Here is a 17,803-nt window from a genome sequence, read left to right on the forward strand (position 1 = left end):
TTTGAATGCTCGCAACGCCTTTCAGCCGTGCCAAAGATCTGCACTCATGCTTGCCTCAGTGTGTAGAGAATTGAAAGGGCATGCTTCAATTCTATGACTCCTTGAGACGCGCCATGACGGGGAAGCTGAGGGGAGGTGGGGTGTGTGCAAACACGTGGGATGATCTGGCAGGCTTCAGGACTGGCATCGCAATTTACAAATTTGCATTAACTCTGCGCAAGATCTTGATCGTAAGACGGACAAGACTGAGAAAACCGCATGCAGAGCCAGCTCCTTACTGCATGTGCCACAGAAAAGTAGCATGCACAGAGCACCAGCAGCACTCAATGGCAGTCTGTCCCATGACCACTACCACTGTAATGTAGCAGCTTCACCCCATCTCAGCATCAAATCGTGAGATAGTGCACGCAATGCCGCTGAGACGTACGAAACTCTCTGCACATATACTTGCAGCCAAGCGCCCCATTTAAAAAAGTGATTTTGTGCGCCTGAGCGACAGGATCAGATGTTTAGGTATAGAAGAAATGACTTCCTAGATTATGCCCTGTCTCCGTTTGTAGTCCGCCAGTGTGAGCATTTTGCGCGCAGCAAGGTCTGGAGGTTGCTTGGAGTGCGCGCAGGAGGATATCTGCCAATTGGGTCCCAGCAACTGGCTGGCCATGGACTTCCGATGGCTGGCCAACTTCAGCACTGACAGGTCAATGTTCACATCCAAATCACCCTGCATCACACCATGACCATGTCACTCACCAACAACCACCCCTTCAACGCACTTGATGCAAACTAAGGATGCAGATCCTCAGTACTTTATCTGGCAAGTCTTAGCCTTCAGAAATGCGAATACAGAGCAAGAATACATTCCTATATTTTTGCATTCACAGCACCTGATGTCAACAAAGCAGCACGACACTATTTTGCAGATCAGGGGACCTGAGAGTGTCCAAGCTAGTAAGGCAGGTAGTTCCTGCGTTCGCCTTGGACATCAACGCACCTGCTCATTCTCTGTGGCGCGAGCTGCCGGTGTCTCAGGCTCGCCGTCCTCACCATCAGCGCCATGGGAAGATGTCGCCACTGACAGGCCGTCCACCTCTCCTGCAGGGGCATTCAAATCCATGATGACCTTTCCCTTTGCCTGACCTCACTTCTTCAGCCAGCTGTACAGTCAACATCATCATGCTGCAGACTGAGATAATTTCAAAGGACTTCTGGTGGTTTCCTGAGCAGGAGCAGCTCCCTTGCTAGCAAGACACCCGCAGCAGAAAGGAAGACACTCCAGGCCCAGAAAATCAAGAAGAGCAGCCACAAAAATCCACCCCAGACTGCTGCATGTGCATCCGACCGCGAATGAAAAGGCAAGAGCCCACAAGCGCAATTCGCACCGTTGGTGGTGGCCTGTTTGCGCTTGGTGCTCCAGTAGTTCATGGGGCGGGTCTTGCGCCGCGAGAAGGGGTCGGTGCCGTCGTCGGCCAGCCGCGCCCCCTCTGGCCGCGCGCCCACATTTTTGAACGCGTTTTCAAAATTGCGGTTTGTGTTCCTGCGATTCACGCTCGCCATGCCAACATTGCGCCTTTCAGCCGCACGCTCCGCCGCAGCCGCCTCCAGCTCGGCAATCTGATCAGAAAGCCTGACAGAAAACAACATAAATTGTCACACGTCTGCTGTATTGCTTCAGAAAATAATTGTCTGAACTCTACACACACATGATTGTCATGCGCTGCATTGTGCGCTGACAAAAATGTGATCAAAACGTGATGGGATGCTTGTGAGAGGGTGATGGGACATGAACGGGGTCAATAACAAGCCATCAGAACCGGAGTATCACCTCTGGGCTTCTTCTAGATCTTCCTGGTCCATAGCGGCGTCGCGCAGGCGCTCGAGGCGCGCCTTCTCCACAGCAGAGTTGCGCCCAAAAGTTCCCCTGGCGCGCTTTTCCTCTATCATCCTCTGCACGTCCTCCGCAGTGTAGGTGTAGCTGAACCATGCCGAAAGCAAAGTCAGCAAACTTCTTCCGATGCTGCAACTTTATCAAGAAACCACACAGAAGCCACTAATTTCAAGCAAACACAATTGAATTCCCTGGTCAAAGTTAAAGATGTGATGCATGTGGCTTCATGGAAATCACAGGCTGGGAGTCTCACGTGAGCGCCTGCTTGAAGCGCGCAACGGCAGACTGCACATCACCGGTGCTAAGCTGGGGGCGGTTATCCTTCTCGCACTGCGTGTGCCACTTGCGCCATTCATCCTCTGTGAACTTCTTGTTGGACACCAGCGCAATGGGCATGTACCTTCAGCCAAAAATTCCCCTTTCGTGAGTGCCGCAAATAGCAAAGCATGCGCTGACACACTGCCATCAATCACTACAAGGCACAAGCTGCACGTTTAGATCTATGAGAGAAATCCAGCACACCTTTGGGAGGTGCCGTGCTGCATCAGCAGCCACTTGTTGGTCAGCTTGCCCTCGGGGGTCTTGTAGGGGCTCTTGAAGGCGAACTGAGGATCCCTGTTGGCCACACAAGGAGCAAGCCTGAGCATGTGTGCAGTCTAGATCTCCCATAGCGTTCTATGAAAGAAGGGTGACAGCTCAAATCCTTGATGGAAGTTCACAGGCCTTCATCTGGCATGTGCTTCGGTGATTGAGGGCGCTCACTTGTAGGTGCCAGCTTCGCGCTCCACGACACCGATGACCTCTGCCAGGATGTAGGCCCCTCGCATGGACACGCGCACCAGGCAGCCCACCACGGTCTTCTCCAGGAAGGGCTCGTTGAGCCACTTCTCTAGCAGCGAGCGCCGCACCTGCATCCTCAGCGCCTCCTCCATCGACGCCTCCTCCGCCTCATCAGCCTGCACGTCACCAGTTGCCCACTCGCTGAGCTCTGTTCCTGCAAGAAGCTTGCAGCCCAGCCGCCAAAAGCATCGCAATTGCCCTGCTTGTGAGCAGCCCATTAGGGAGTGGGCCTTGAGCAGATTGCCGTATAGCACTGTGCCATTTGCACTTATACCTTTTCATGGACAGAGTTCCTCTTAAAAGAGGCAGGGGTGTCTCAATTTTACTGGTGCAACAATCATGTAAAGGTGTATGTTTAAGTGCCAAATTTTAAACAAGGAGGTGTAGGCCTGACCTCCTGGGAGCGCGCATCGGCATCCTCGTCGGAGTCGGACTCGCTGCGGCTGTAGCGGCGGCGGCGGTCGTCATCGTCAGAGCGTGCGCCGCGGTCGGGGCTGCTGCGGTCGGGGCTGCTGCGCGCTGACCTGTCAGCCTCGCTGTCGCTCAGCCGCGCCTCCTCCTCCTCGCTGTATGAGGAGTCCCTCCCGCGCCGCCTCCTCTCCCTGAAATGCATGCATCACCCCATGTCCAACTGTGCCTAGGCTGCTGACACCCCCGCTACTACAGTAAAAATAATCATAAAAAAGAGGTTGGGTGAGGAATTATCAGGCAGCATGGACTAGGACAGCACCTGTCGAGGGCGGTGGTGCGCTCTGCCCGCGCCGCCTTGGCGGCCACAAGCTCTGCCATGGCGCTCTTCTTGGCGCTGCCTGCCTGTTGTTTGGCGCGGGTGGATGCCCGGGGCTGCAGGGTCTGCTTTGCAGCAGGGAATGAGCTCAGTCCAGCTTCAAGAAGTAGGAAACACAGATGATCCATTACAAAGAAGCCACGCGGCACTTGCTATATACAGCTGGAGATTCACCTGCTGCGATGCTTGCTGGTTCTGCCTGACAAGCTTGGCATTGCGCAGGCGCTCACGGCGCTCTCGCTCCAGGTCACGCTTCTCTGCTCTCTCAGCCAGGATCATCTCACGCTGCAGCTCGTTCATACCCATCAGGTGGGCCCTGTCTTCCTCATCTCCCATGAGGTCAGAGCCATAGCCATCGTCGAACTCGCCTCCATCAGAGACCTGCAGAAAGGCCGCATGCGATCATCGATTCTTATGTTAACCCTTGAAGACACAATTTTTAAGTGCATCAACAGACTACATGTTCTAAAGCCGCATCACACACCACAGATCAGACAGATTGGTTTCTAAAAATTGCTTTAAAGTGGATGTCCTCAATATCTGCTCTGATGGACTGAATTCAGTTGTAATGCTATAATAATGAAATTGTGGGCCTCTACCTGCTCCTCCTCCTGTGGTGCACTTCTGCTCTTCTTGTTCTGCACTCCAGAGGAACGCCTTCCCTTCTCTTGGCTCGGTTTGTCCTCACTTTCATCGTTACTGTCGCTGTTAAACTCTTCACCGTCGTCCTCTGAGATGCTCACAGCCCTCCTGTTCCTCTTCTTGCCTTGCGATTTGGCACTCGGTCTGCTTCGACCTGCAACCTGGAGCAAAAGCTCCTCTTCAAAGGAGAGATCGTCACCCATGTTCACCACTGAATGATGATTGGGGGCAGTCTTGTTTGTGTGTAAGACTGTATTCATCTTGACGGAATTGATGCATGTGAAGGGACTTTTGCAGGATACCCGCTGGCTCGGTCCCGCCTGCATCAAAACCTTGTCCAAGGTGAAAATTTCTAGAAGGCAGATTGATCGCCTATTTTTCCTTATAACAGGGATTTCACATTGAGTAGCTAAATCATTGAGTAGCTAAATTGCCATTGGCCCTTACTGCCACGATCACAGGATATTTCTGATGGCAAAGCACAGCTTGCAGCCTGCTGGGCAGTTGCAACTTGCAGAGTGATGCCAGGCCCACCTTGGGGCCTGCAGGATGGAGCTCTCACTGCAGCAATGGTATACAAAAGTTCGGGATAGGATGCAGACGAGTGTGCAGGCTGGAGCTGGCATGGCAATGGCATTAATGGTATTTTGAAAAGTCCCTTCTATAGAGTAGACAGCTGTTGTGACACACGTCCAGCCATTTGAGTGACCTAGGAGTCAATTTGAGTCAATTTGAATCCCAAAGCGTGCATGCACACAGGCCTGCTACACATTGTCAAGGCAACTCACCAAAGTTTCAGATTATTATAGTTTCAAGAGTCTGCAATCCTGCTCACTGAGGCAACACCCCATTGCTGTCAACTCTTGCCACAGCATCCCTTGTATCGTCGATTTGTCAGAGGACACTTTGTGTTGCGGCTGACATATGAGCTGGCCAGTGGGCAGTCCTGCTTTGTCTTTGGTTCTTTAGCATCCGCTGGGACCATGATTGTGCCTGCACTCACAGCGCATCACAAAAGGGCAAGTCCTGGGAAGAGTCAAAGCATAAGGATGCTTGGATTGGGTGCAAAATCACTAAAAGTTGACAGATTGAACAATGCATCGCATACCGGTGGGGGCTGCTCTCTCGAATTCACTGTCGTTGCTTTGCTCTGCCTTGAAACTCTGCCAAGTACCTGCACGATGCACAGGGTGGCTTGACCGCAGGGTGTCAGAAGGGCAAATTGGAAAGGTGTTGGACCATAGGCGCCCGCTATGTCACACTGAAGTAGGGGTCAGCAGGCGCACCAAGCTTCTGCTCCACCTCATCAATCGAGGTTGGAAGCGGCTTTCCTTCCTTTTTCAACTGCGCCATCCTGGCAGTCATGTGCTGCATCCACCTGTACTTTGCTATGCAGTCATCCACCTGCACGACCATACAAAGGCATTGCATCACATCCCAGCAGCAGTATGTGTTTTGCACAGAGGGAGGTGAGCCAGTATGCACCTCACCTGCCCTACAGTGCACCCCACTTGTTCAGCAGTTCTCTGGCGTTCAGCTGGCCCAAACAAAGCCAAGTCCTGCCTCTCCTCTGGCGTCATGGCTCTGTGTTACACACAAGCTGTTCACGGTAAGGACATTGACAGACTTTATGCAGAGAAAAGCATCTCAGTGTAGAGCGTGATGCGCAGTCCGCTCACCCAATGATGTCTTCTTGCAGCCTTAGACCGCCCTGCACCTGAGGATCCTTGATAGCACTGGTCCCATGGACATAGCCAGTCAATGCCCCAAGCTTTCTCGCCCGTGCAAGAGATTTGGCGTACACTGTGCATGCGTAGCCACGCATGGGTCAAAGTCGTTTGGGTACTGCAGCCAAGCATGATATGAAGAGAAAGCTGGAATCAGATGAGCGATTACCGTCAAGATCGAGCTTCTCAAGCTCATCAGTGTCCTTGGTGCCTCCCACGACTCCTGCAGCATGCCTCTGATGGATCAAACCACAATTCCTGAGCAACACACCTCCGATGCAAGCATGGCAATCTGCTGCTGCTGATGATGAATTGCAAGACAAGAGCCAAAAGGGGCCAATGCAGACCTGGCAACTTGTTTCTCAACCACTGGGGCACCCAGCTGCTGCCAGTGCTCGCCTCTGCAGCCTCAGAGAATGGCCTGCTTCTGAATGCGATGCTCAATGCTTCCTTCTGGCATGTGGTAGCTTTATTGTCTTTGCAGATCCTGCACAGAAACTGCAGCGAATGGTGCCGCTTTACAAGGAAACCTGCCGTCCGGTGCATCTCAAGGCTATGCTGACTGGCGCTGTGAATGCGGGATCTGGTGATGGTAAATATAAGTCACTAAAACAATTTCATCAAGTCACGAGCAGTGCGCAAATTTTCTAAGTATCAGAGTCATGCATCTCTTTCTGACAAACAGTACTAGCACAGCTGCCCTCTACAGAGAACAAGGAGAAAGCCCCGATGTCTACAAAACATTACTTAATCAGAATTCTTCAAGAAAAAACAACTTCTCAAGGAAATCTCACAAGACTGCCCATCAAGCATGGCATCGGATGCATGGCATGCCCCATCATTGCAACTCCCTTGTGCCCCATCAGCAGGCTAATTGAACCTGTTTCAATTCAGCCAACTGGACCGAGTGATTGTGAATGGTGGAGGAGTTGAAAATGGCAGACCATATGCCGAGTTGGGTCCAAACTCCCATACCTAGGGGTTGTTTGGTGGAGGCTAGATTCCCGGATGAGACCATCAACAGAGTAGCGTTTGACGAAAAGGGAGGTCTTCTATTCGGGCGAAACGGTCAGGTGGGAAGGGATTCTCTCATGTTTTTTGTGCAGCTATGTTGCTTCTTGCGCGTCTTCCTGATTGCCAGACTGGGTGCAAGACTCAGGATGGGTTGTGCAGCAGGTGTGTGACTGTGAGGTGGCGCACAAGTCCGCATCACGAGTGCATGCATGCCTGGGGTTCGATGGGGATCGATTCCAGATCCAGGATCTGGACTCTTCTCACGGTACGGTCCCTGCTTCCCACAAGCTGGCTGCGCCCCTTTGGATAGGAAATCAGACTTCAGTTGTTCCTGAAATTTCCTTTTGGTTCTGCGTCCATTGTCAAGCATCTTGCTAGAGTGGGCCAGGCTAGAGCGGTAGAACCAAGTCCCTGAAACAGCACTGTCATAAACAGGCACAATGAAAAGCACTTTTGAAGCGGCTGTGGGAGCGCGCTGATGCACATTATGCGAGCAAGTTGGAGCAGAACGGGCCTGAGGCAGCCGCCCCAGGTCATCAGCAATTTGGGCATCAGGATGAATGAAATGCCGCATTTGACTCACAGAGCCAGCCAGCTGGGGGAGCCAGCCAGCTGGGGCCGCCATGCAGACCACATTGTTGCAATAAGAGTGACTCACCTAACAATTGCTGGACAGGGACCTTTGTGGATGGAGAGCGGCTGGAGAAGTCTGCCATGGCACCAGTGGTTCCTGGCAAAAGTGTCATCACCATCGGACGCTGCCTGAATGAGTACACCCTTATACTTGAGGCTGCTGAGCATGGCGCAAAGAAAGCTGGCACTCCCCTCGAGTCCTACCAGCAGCGCCGCAATAGCAGCCTCGAAGCTGGTGAGTCGGCACATATCCAGACATAGCGCACCTTGCAGGCTGATCCTACCACTGCATCTTGGAGGTACCCCAGAAAATTTACTGTGTCACAAATCTGTAGCCTGATGGGCTTTGTGAGTGCTTATCTGGCATCCAACAGGGCCGCGCGAGAGGCACACGGGGGATCGACCCCGGCAGGACTCCCCACCGCAGAAAACCCATCGTGGTCACAGGGATGAGCAAGAAATGGCAGCGGCGCATAGGCAGCGTGAGACGAGCAGGGGCCATGCAGATAGGCCCAGAGAGTATCTGCCCTCTAAGAGAGAAGCTCCCAGGGGAGACTACAGGGCGCCGGGTCACAGGGATTACCACAGGGGCGGTGGGCGCGGCAGGGATGGATTCTCACACCGCAACTCTCCGCCCGGCCGTGAAAGGGACAGCGGCAGAAGGTTTGATGCCCAAGGGAACAGCAGAGACCATCGTGGCGCCAGCGGCTACAGGCGATCAGACGAGCCAGACAGGTGAGTAGCATGCTCTGAAACACTGCATGCTGTGTCTTGGAAGGTTGTCTTGCCACAAAAGTCACAGCCGCTGCTGCGCTCCCGCTACCCAGCCAGAACAGCAGCACTAGAATTGTTAAGTCAGAACTAGAGATGGTCCGCACATGACCTTGAGTCACGAGTAAAAACACATCTGGGTCTATTTCCTTTTGCGGTGATGGAGACATTTGCATGATTAGCAATCCAACAAACGTGTTGGGAAGAGTCCTCCCGACAAAGCTACTGTTTTGAGCTCCCAAGCCTCCGTTTCAAATCTCAGATTTGGATGGGCAGGTCATATCCTCGCGGCCCCATTCTGGTCGGCATCACATGGTGCTGGGCGGACTAAGCATACTACACTTGCGTGAATGTGAAAGTAATGCTTGAATGAAATCGTGGAAGTGCTCAATGCTGCTGGCTGCAGGCACGGCCACAGGCGCAGCGGACGGCGGTCCAGATCGCCAGAGGCACAGCGCAAGAGGAGGAGTGCCGAGTCGGAGGGCGACGCCGAGCGCCGCGCGGCCGAGGAGCGGCGGCAGAAGCGAAAGACCGCATTCAATGATGCGCCTGCAGGGACAGCTGCAGCCGGGCTGCAGCAGACTCCCGCTCAGATTGGTGTGCTTCTTCTCTGGACTCCCGTCATTGCTTAGAAGCATTCAGCGGGCTTTGTGGATTGAATTTGTACTAGCTCTGCTGTAACTGCTCGAGTTTGGTGTCCACAGTGCTTCAGAGAGATGCTCGCCCCCTGACTCTTGAACGTCAAGTATCTCTGCTCCGGTGCGCTGAAATGAGGCGTGGTTGTCTTGCAGTGATGGGGATGATGGGCCCTGGGGGCGTCCCGCTGCCGACTGGGATGCTGAACGCGGAGCAGAAGAAGAAGCTGCTCTGGGGAAAGAAGGCTGAGGAGGTCCAGACAGTTCCGGTGAGTGCCACATCAATGCAGCAAGATCTTCTTGTGGGCTCCTTTGAGGCTTCCACGCATGCATGTAGCCGTGCTCCTGTTGGCCAATTCACCCATCCTGATTGCTGTTGGCTGCAGGTGACTGAGGCTTTTGGTGCCAACCGATGGGACACCGCTGAGTTTTCAAATGAGGGCGACAAGGAGAAGTTTATCAAGCTCATGGTATGTAACGCTTGCTTTCTCTGCTGCTACGTGACCTTTGATAGGCACGATGAGTCAATTCTCCACTGTTTTATTTAGGGGCTGATTGCGTTTCTTGCATACACGCTGCAGGGTGTGAAAAGGGTGCCGACAGTGCCCACTGCAGCAATGGCACAGGCTCAACCAGCTTCACCAACAGAGCGAGAAGCCCTCACAAGTGTGTGCTTGCCTCCTCATGCTACTCCTTCCCATTGTGATGCCAGCTTCCTTCAATGAAACATGTTCTCTCGTTAAACGGGGTCTGTCATCTCTATTGATGTAATTCATGTGGTGACCTGCAGGAGAGCGGCAGGACAAGCTTTTACATAATGTGGAGGCACAGTTCATGGCTGGGCTCAGGAGGGCGGACGGGCGCACTGTTGGGCTTGGCCTCTGATTGCACTAACGCCGTTTTTTTTTTGGGAACACTGGGTTTCATTGTTGGGAGCCTGCAATATCAAGAACAAAATGAGGTTGAATGAATGAATGTTGACTGAACGTGAAGAGCTGTGTTAATCATTGCAGAATTGCTTGATACTTCTCCATGTACTTGCCTGAACTCTCTACATTGCAGTACTGTGTTGTGGTGGCTGACAGTACTGTTTCATTTGTTGTGATGTCACCGTGCAGTTGCATGTCAGAAGTTGTGGAATTTAAATATGTGTGATAAATTACGTAATCTATATCATTCAGTATCCTATTACAATTTCAGCAAAACCCAGACACACAACTGGACAAGCGGCAGGCCAGCTATCCCTTTCATCACACAAGAGCCCTGCAGACTTCTCCGTGCACTGACAGTCACGCGCTGCGCCATTGCATTATGCAGCGCACGTCTCAGAGACTTCTCAGACGCTCTTTGTGGGAGAGAGCCGGAAGTCAAAGCGCGCGTACACGATGAGTGCAAGGAAGAAGGCGAAGAATGTGCCCACGAGCAGCAGAGGCTCCTGCAGCATGGCCAGGCCGGTGAAATTGTAGGTGACCTCCAGGGGCATGTTGTGGTCTGGCACCACGTTCTGCTTTGTGAGCACCAGCACGGGGCGGCCGTGTGTGTCCAGGTAGGAGTACTTCTTCTCCATGGACTGCTCCACTGCAAAGGGGAATTCCGCCTCCAAGTGAGAAGACCCCTCTGGGAGAACCACCTGCACCACAGCGCCAGACATCATGCACAGATTTACACCATGTGAGCAAACATTACGAGGAATGGCACGCTCGTCGAATATGTCAAAGCCAATCTGATGGCTTCTTGAATTGGAAAAGCTATTTGGCAGGCAGGAGAGAGGCAAACCTTCACAGTGAGATCCTTGATGGGGAGATTTAGGATCGGTGTGGAGAATGGGATGGACAGTTTCCGGAGGCCGCCCTTTATGCTGCTGACCACCGTCTGCAGCTTCAGACTGTACCCAAACACAAATTGCACCTGTGCATGACATCCACCCGCAAGGGCTCAGGCCTCTGTGATTGCATCAGCACTAAATCCCACGAGCATGCCGTACACTGTGCTCTATTTGGGAGCGAGGGAACATTCTGGACGTCGGAAACTCTGAATAGGGCGGAGGAAGAGGGCCGCACCTGCCAGCCGCCAAACAGCACAAAGCGAGGCTGGAGACGGACTTCCAACTTCTCACGCTGGCGCTTGACGGACGACGTGGAGACATTGCCGATCTCGTCCCTGAAGTACAGGGAGTGCGCCGAGCGCGGCAGCACAGCGGTGAACTCCTTGATGGAGGAAGCGCCGTTCCGCCTCGCGTCCTGCATGTACTTGAGACGCGACCACTCTCCCTGCGCATGCAAGTTGTTTGTCAGCACGGTACCCAGCACTCCTTTGATGCCACGGCCTGCTCTGGGTTCCAGCTTTTCATTTGCAACTTGAAAAGAGTGGGCACGGCTGTTCACACATGTTACTAGACGCTGTTCTTGCCAAAGGCAGGGTGCGTCTGCAGTCAAGATGCAGCCACATATGCTACCCCTTGATGGACTCGCCAGATCCAGATTCCCACAAGCTGCAGGTAAAGGCAGCCACTATTCCACCCCTCGATGGACTCGCCAGACCCAAGTTCACACATAACGAGAGGCAAATATGGCAGCCGTGCAAGGTGCGCACCTTCAACACAGCACCGGTGTGCTTGATGTTGTAGTACTCCTCTACATACACATTGCCCCAGTGCGACACCTCAATCTCCCTCACGAGCGACATCGCCTCCGCGAAGGGGGCGTTGTTCTCAAAGTGGACCGACAGCGCCCCGCCACTGAAGGGCTGCACATCACTGTCTGGGCCATATGTGACGGTCGCTCCAGATTTCGACACCGGCCCTGCTCCGGTGTACGATTCGGTGTCCTTGCTGGGCAGCTTGACCTGCATGCAGGCAGCGAATTTGAGCATTTTCTGCCTTCAACATTGTTCAGCCGCAGGGGAGATCTGTGGTAATCTCAGACCACCCGCGCTAGCTTGAGACAACAAATCGTGTGATAGTAATGAAGATCCAGAGGATTCCCATGATAGCAAGGGGCACGTGGATGGAGACATGCCTGGGTGTTTGCTGTGGCAATCTTGTACGGTGAGACAATGTGGCGGTTGGCACTGAACAGGACTCTTTGAACATCTGCCTGCCCAATCTCCTTTGGCTTTGGAGTCAACTGGCTCAACAAGACGCTGTATGTCTCCAGTGTGGTTGTCTTGCCAGGAGCCATCGGTGTTACAAGTGTCACTGCCTCACAAGTGACATTTGCCGGTGCGCCAGCTACAGTCGTGTCTTTCACCTGTCCCAAAGCAAACTTCTGTATAAGAAGGTCCTTCCTAATTTCCAATGAGAAGCTGTGTGGAGGGAGATTGTCGTGTTTATGCTTGGAAGAGTGGCAGTCCCTACCTCCAGTTCTGGCGCATCCTCAGTGGTGCCCTGGACAACCTGTGCATGCATTCCACTCCCCTCATATTCTTCCATGTGTAGAATATTTTTGTAAAATTAACTTAAGTGGAATAGATCCCAGCTGCTTACCTCAAAGAATGCACGGCTGGATGTGAGATCAGAAGGGTGGCACACCACCACTTCCGATACTGCTTTCGATCCGGAATTCTTTAGATCCAAAGTGGTCCTTTCTATTACGAAATTCTTGGCTGCGTTGAACTGCGCAAACATGCCATAAGATCATTTGCGGCGTTCCTGATGGCATCAGCAGGAGCACAAGGGATCAGGGGATAGAGGTGTGATCTCACCTCTCTGTCAGCCTTCTGTATGAGAATCTGGCTGTCAGATAATCCGACAACAAGGAAGAATATTGCCAAAAAGCTCAAAAGCGAACTTGACGCCTGCATCTTCTTGTGATGAGACAGCCCTTGGTTAATTCCGTGACTTTAAGGTCACCATCTTCAGCATCTGCGCCCTGTTCTATAAGACAAACATTATGGACTTGTTCGCTTTCCGAAATTATTGATATCAATAATCTTGGTGCGACTGGGCACCAGAATGAGAGTGGAAACTCACGTGTGGGCGCCATGACTAACCTTTGGAACTCCATCCATCTGGCTTCCCCCTCACAAGAAAGGCCTGATTCCAAGAGACTCATCCGTTCTTATTATCTGTCGATCGTGTTTTGTGTACAAGCATCCTCTAACGATCGTTCAAAAATCGCAAGAAAATAGTATATAGGACAAGATGCATGCCTAGATGACTTGCAGATTTCCGTGGTCTGCAGACATGATTGCGACCAACAAAATTCATAGTTGGTGAGGTCGAGCTGTTAGGCTGTGTGATAACCCAATTTTTCCATGCAGCACTACTGCGAAGAAGAACTGAAATTTTGTCAAGCATTACCCAAGATTGAGCTTCATGCTCATCTAAATGGATCTCTTCGTGATGCAACAATCAGGTGTGTCCACGTTGTTGACACGAAAATCTGCTGCTCCTTCAACGGTACAGAAGGGATCTAAATACTTGTGCGTTGACCTGGTGCCCAGGAAGCTGGCAATCAAACGGCAACTCGATCCAAGCTTAACAAAATTGATTGAGAAGGGTAAGTGCGGGTGTCGAGAAAATGCCACTTCCTCTCCTGCCTCCTGCTTACACGATACCAAGGTCAAAGGAGCCAAGAGCTAGTATGATCACCGTTTGATCCAATTTACAGGGGACAGGACACTGTCAGAATGCTTTAAGCTCTTTGATGTCATCCACCAGATTACAACAGATCACGAAACCATCACAGGCATCGCCTCGGAGGTTGTTGAGGACTTTGCTGCAGATAATGTGCGCTACTTGGAGCTTCGCACAACCCCAAAGGTGTGTGCTAATCGCCAGGTTAGCATATCAGAAGTCACACTTCAAGTTAAGTGTCAGGGAATGCCAAAGAGCTACTTAGCAAAGAGCTGCGTACTAATGAGCTATGATCACAGACGCGCAGTGAGCATGGGATGACGAAAAGGTCCTATACAGAGGCGGTGTTAAAAGGCATGCAGGAGGCCCAAGGTATGTGATCAATTACCTAGTTCAGTAGGTCGCACCAGGTGGAATAACATATCAACTCTTTGCTGCTCAACACTTGGATTTTATGGCTGGCTGCGCTGCTTCAGGGAGGCAAAGGGCTTCCAAGGGCCGCAGCATTGCTGTGCGGCTGCTGCTGAGCATTGACAGAAGAGAAGACGCAGCGGCTGCCTTGGAGACGGTGCAGCTGGCTGCAGAGCTGCAGTCCCGGGGTGTTGTTGGCATTGATCTCTCAGGGAATCCCACTTTGGGCCAGTGGAGCACTTGGGAGCCTGCACTGCAGGAGGCTAGGAGACAGGGCTTGAAGATTACACTGCATGCCGCTGAGGTAAGGCGCACACGTCCACTTGCTCACAAAGAGGGGACTTGAGGCATTTCTGCACAGGGGCACTTCAGTAGCATCATTGCATAGCAGACTTCAGTGAACTGAAATCTGATCGACTGATTGTCAGGTGTACAACCCAGCAGAAACAGAGGCAATGCTGCACTTCAGGCCGGACAGATTGGGGCACATGTGCTGCTTGGATGAGCGTCTAGAGGCGCTGCACTACAGCACAGGCATTCCTGTAGAGCTGTGCCTCTCCAGTAACATTATCACAGAGAGTGTGGCATCCTATCCAGAGCACCACTTTCATCCCTTCTACAGCGCTGGTGAGCATTCTTTCAGCTCCTGCAGGGTCACACATTCTGCTGTGATCTTAGGCGCTTATGCATCACATAGCCTTTGACATAGCTTGATGACATATCCTTGTCGTATTACGGGACCATGAGGTGATTCTTCTGTGCTAATCTGTCAGGTCATCCCGTCATACTCTGTACAGACGATAGTGGAGTCTTCAGCACATCACTCTCCAAGGAGTTTGCCATAGCAGCTCAGGCTTTTCAGTTCAGCCGCCTGCAGCTGTGGCAGATCTCAGAGGCAGCTATAGATCACACATTCCTGAATGAAGAAGAGAAGCAGGACTTGCGGAAGGAGTTTGAAAATGCCAGGTTGAAACTGCAAGCAGAAAAGTGCTCTTAACATTAATATTAATGTAACATTAATGAAAGAGATATCCAAATTTTCGAAGTTGTTACAAATATCATAGTTTGATCGCTCATCAGATGATCACCTTAGATATAACACCAATCAGCTCCTAGCTAGAGAACAGTCTATAGAGGACGGTGCAATAAGTTGGTCTGGACCAACTGATCCACCAACCCAGATATCCTGTGCACATTTTCTCACAGTGATCTCGAGCTATAGTTCAGAGTAATCAGGAGCTGATCAGCGACCATGCTGGAGATTTACCAGCAGCTCATGCATCAAACATACGCGTACTCTACAGATACTCGGTCAAGGGTGCCCAATTGGGTCCACCCGTGAGATATATTTATTTGCTGCTCAGCACGTACATGCACTGCAAGAATCTACAGTAATCACTGCTTGCTGCACAGCAGTAATAATGCAGGAATTTGTTAGAGCAAGATCCTGCCAGGATTCTCCCAGTGAAATTGTGCTATGGCACTGAGTCCAAATGCTGATTCTAACGAACTTGCAAAGCCAACTGACCCAAAATTGTTCGACCAGGCAAACTGACTAGCGCGAGACCAGGTCAGGGAACCTGTCTAATGTGCAAATGCTACTTCGACACGTTTATTTACTACAGAAATGGCAGATCCTAACTATCTATCTACTGCTGTCCGACTAGATAATGCACTGCTCAAGACCCATGGCAACAGCTCCTCCATAGTGCCTTGAGCGATGAATGATCAGCAGGCAATCTGCAGTGTGCCACTCTCTGAAATCTCATCCAGAGTATCCATTTCCACTTCGCTGTCCAAATGCATGTATGGCGCCAGCGCTCGCCGGCACCCCTCCACCGCCAGCCTGGCAGCCAAATCACGATTTCATCACCACGCACTTCGCAAGCATGACAAAAACAAAGGAAGTCCAACCGTGTCGATCGTTTGGGGACCTTTAAGGCTCTGAAAAACAGCCTAGAAAACACACTGGCATAAACCTTTCAGCAATCAATGCATTCCAGTAAAGTAGAAGGTGACCCTTAAGGTCACTTGACCTGACATTTGACCTTCACTTGACTCATCCTTGGGGACCGATGTTGTTGGCTGAGGCCGGCTCGCACCAGTAGACGATGGTGCCGGGCACCTTGTCGGCCAGGCGTGGGGCCATACCGACAAAGAGCGCGCCGGGGCCGCCCTGGCGCACCATCGCGCGCGCAGTGCCCAGGAACAGCGCCAGGCTGGGCAGCAGGCCCGCGCGCGGCGTCACCCCCGACAGCTCTATGCGCATCTTCACGCAGTCCGCCGGCATCGACGCAACCACCGCTGCCGCCCCCGCGCACGCCCCTGCAGACAGCCCCCCTTGCCATGTCAGCACGAAGCTTCCTGCCCATTGAACTTGCCTGTAGTGCACATGTTGTGCTTTCAGATAAGATACAAAGTGCGAGGGAACGTCATCTTAAGGGTGGTCGGCATGAAGCATCCTCGATCTATACAAGGTCTAGTAGGAGCTTGTGCAGCCTGGCAAGCTGAGGATTGCCTATAGAAAGGAAGGTGTTGCAAAAGAACATAATCAGCATGGAGGGGCTGACCTGAGAGGACGTCCCTGCAGCCCTGGGGTATCCTCTGCAGCGGCCCCTGCAGTCTGCTGAGCTCTGAGTAGGTGACAAGCTCTGCCACGTCGTACGGCAGTGACTTGAGGATGAATGCCAGATAGCCGCTGTACAGAGCCCCAATGCCGTTCTTTCTCAGCGCTGCAGACATGTTGTTCAGCATCCGCCCCTGTATGAGGCCCGCCTGTGACACAGCAGTTTTTTTATTTAGAAGTACCCCAGAGAAGTGTAAAGAAGCATAGCCTGGTGCAAAACGTGAGCTCAAAAGGACATGCGATATACGTGCAAGAGGGGCTCACCTGTGTTCTGTGCTTGAACATTTCCATTGGCGCTTCGAAAATGCTCCCCACCATGCTCGAGACACAGGCGGCAGCCAAGGCCATGCCCGTGGGACTCTGTATGCATGGCAAAAGCCTGCTGCTGACATCCTCCCCCCTGCTCCTGCTCGCCGCCCTCTTTTCCGCTCTCCTGTGAAACCGGACATGTTGTGAGAAGGGCCACTCCATACTATCAAAGAATCCCATTACAAGGAGTGTGCAATCCACATTGTCACTGTACCCGCCAGTATCGAAAGGATGGTCAGAAGCTGTACCTGGTCAGCGTGCCCTTTGCATGATAAAAAGTCACAAGGTATGCAGCACCGATGAAGGCGGAGCATGTGGCCGCAGAACCGCAGCCAGCATACATGGAGCGCAGTGTTTGCAAGGGGCCCAAGTGCCGCGCTCGCAGGCCGGACAGCACGCCCCGCACGCAGCTGCCCTGAGCCTGGCACTGCACTTTCAAAGTGTCCACTGGGTACATGGCAATGATCTGCGCGATCTCTCCCACCGCCCCACAGATGGCGTTTGCTGCCAACGGGTTCAGAAACCTGTACAAACCATGCCAATGCCAAGACTTCAAGACATGAGAGGTGCCACGTTGAGCTTGCTAGCTTCATGCACTCATTCACTCAGCGCCTTGAGCTAAGGGACATGCATGGCAGGTATGACATCCACCTTGGATCTTCTCAGTTTGGGACACGCACACACAAAATCACATACTGCTCACCTTTTTCCAGTATATCGGTTGAGCTTCTTCTGCTGTCTCCTGATGTACTGTGCTGTCTTCCAAGCTGGCTGTGACAGCAAAGTTGCTGCTCCAACGGCGGACAGTGTGAGCAGGCCGCGATGCATTCTGGCTTTGTCTGCAATTGCTTGCATTTGCATCCTAGATGCGGAGGCCTTGCCGATGTGGGCTCTGAAAGTCAGCCCCATGGGGGAACGTGCTGAAATTGTACGCTTAGCCCCTCACA

At 52.3% G+C, this 17,803-nt stretch overlaps 6 protein-coding genes across 6 annotated transcripts; 2 read left to right on the top strand and 4 right to left on the bottom strand.

The window, feature by feature from the left end:
- Positions 1-180: 180 nt before the first annotated feature.
- On the bottom strand, positions 181-4,357 carry COCSUDRAFT_64884 (hypothetical protein; the record flags this gene model as incomplete). Its single annotated transcript, XM_005650371.1, has 11 exons — positions 181-721; positions 992-1,092; positions 1,380-1,624; positions 1,823-1,972; positions 2,139-2,285; positions 2,408-2,500; positions 2,648-2,841; positions 3,120-3,327; positions 3,456-3,577; positions 3,687-3,893; positions 4,112-4,357. The coding sequence occupies 11 exons, from the start codon at positions 4,355-4,357 to the stop codon at positions 533-535; spliced, it is 1,902 nt and encodes a 633-aa protein (XP_005650428.1). The 3' UTR covers positions 181-532.
- A 1,048-nt stretch (positions 4,358-5,405) lies between these two features.
- On the bottom strand, positions 5,406-5,734 carry COCSUDRAFT_60895 (hypothetical protein; the record flags this gene model as incomplete). Its single annotated transcript, XM_005650372.1, has 2 exons — positions 5,406-5,558; positions 5,645-5,734. 2 exons carry the CDS (start codon positions 5,732-5,734, stop codon positions 5,406-5,408), a joined length of 243 nt encoding a protein of 80 aa, XP_005650429.1.
- A 1,307-nt stretch (positions 5,735-7,041) lies between these two features.
- On the top strand, positions 7,042-9,819 carry COCSUDRAFT_64885 (hypothetical protein; the record flags this gene model as incomplete). Its single annotated transcript, XM_005650373.1, has 8 exons — positions 7,042-7,057; positions 7,572-7,763; positions 7,903-8,263; positions 8,706-8,896; positions 9,091-9,203; positions 9,321-9,404; positions 9,516-9,600; positions 9,725-9,819. The coding sequence occupies 8 exons, from the start codon at positions 7,042-7,044 to the stop codon at positions 9,817-9,819; spliced, it is 1,137 nt and encodes a 378-aa protein (XP_005650430.1).
- Positions 9,820-10,104: 285 nt separating this feature from the next.
- On the bottom strand, positions 10,105-12,182 carry COCSUDRAFT_27490 (Ribophorin I). Its single transcript, XM_005650374.1, has 5 exons — positions 11,980-12,182; positions 11,527-11,812; positions 10,995-11,204; positions 10,711-10,842; positions 10,105-10,564 (listed from the first exon to the last, which is right to left on the bottom strand). The coding sequence occupies exons 1-5, from the start codon at positions 12,111-12,113 to the stop codon at positions 10,271-10,273; spliced, it is 1,056 nt and encodes a 351-aa protein (XP_005650431.1). The 5' UTR covers positions 12,114-12,182; the 3' UTR covers positions 10,105-10,270.
- Positions 12,183-12,988: 806 nt separating this feature from the next.
- Positions 12,989-14,987, top strand: COCSUDRAFT_22155 (adenosine/AMP deaminase family protein). Its single transcript, XM_005650375.1, has 7 exons — positions 12,989-13,289; positions 13,378-13,433; positions 13,545-13,696; positions 13,810-13,882; positions 13,987-14,225; positions 14,350-14,548; positions 14,695-14,987. Exons 1-7 carry the CDS (start codon positions 13,189-13,191, stop codon positions 14,916-14,918), a joined length of 1,044 nt encoding a protein of 347 aa, XP_005650432.1. The 5' UTR covers positions 12,989-13,188; the 3' UTR covers positions 14,919-14,987.
- A 662-nt stretch (positions 14,988-15,649) lies between these two features.
- On the bottom strand, positions 15,650-17,684 carry COCSUDRAFT_60899 (mitochondrial carrier; the record flags this gene model as incomplete). The annotated part of the gene is made up of 6 exons (XM_005650376.1): positions 15,650-15,767; positions 16,024-16,246; positions 16,492-16,696; positions 16,812-16,907; positions 17,140-17,380; positions 17,560-17,684. 6 exons carry the CDS (start codon positions 17,682-17,684, stop codon positions 15,650-15,652), a joined length of 1,008 nt encoding a protein of 335 aa, XP_005650433.1.
- Between the last annotated feature and the right edge of the window lie 119 nt (positions 17,685-17,803).

The sequence above is a fragment of the Coccomyxa subellipsoidea genome (genome assembly GCF_000258705.1).
Source record: "Coccomyxa subellipsoidea C-169, whole genome shotgun sequence".
Taxonomy (NCBI): Eukaryota; Viridiplantae; Chlorophyta; class Trebouxiophyceae; family Coccomyxaceae; genus Coccomyxa; species Coccomyxa subellipsoidea.

Bases quoted from the DNA above. Each gene is read 5' to 3' on its own strand.
- COCSUDRAFT_22155 (XM_005650375.1), top strand. From the start codon at position 13,189: ATGCAGCACTACTGCGAAGAAGAACTGAAATTTTGTCAAGCATTACCC. The intron at 13,434-13,544 runs GTAAGTGCGGGT...TCCAATTTACAG, and splicing joins AACAAAATTGATTGAGAAGG to GGGACAGGACACTGTCAGAA. The intron at 14,226-14,349 runs GTAAGGCGCACA...ACTGATTGTCAG, and splicing joins TTACACTGCATGCCGCTGAG to GTGTACAACCCAGCAGAAAC.
- COCSUDRAFT_27490 (XM_005650374.1), bottom strand. From the start codon at position 12,113: ATGGCTCCTGGCAAGACAACCACACTGGAGACATACAGCGTCTTGTTG. The intron at 10,843-10,994 runs GTGCGGCCCTCT...TGTCATGCACAG, and splicing joins TGCTGTTTGGCGGCTGGCAG to GTGCAATTTGTGTTTGGGTA. The intron at 10,565-10,710 runs GTTTGCCTCTCT...GCTGTGGTGCAG, and splicing joins TCAAGGATCTCACTGTGAAG to GTGGTTCTCCCAGAGGGGTC.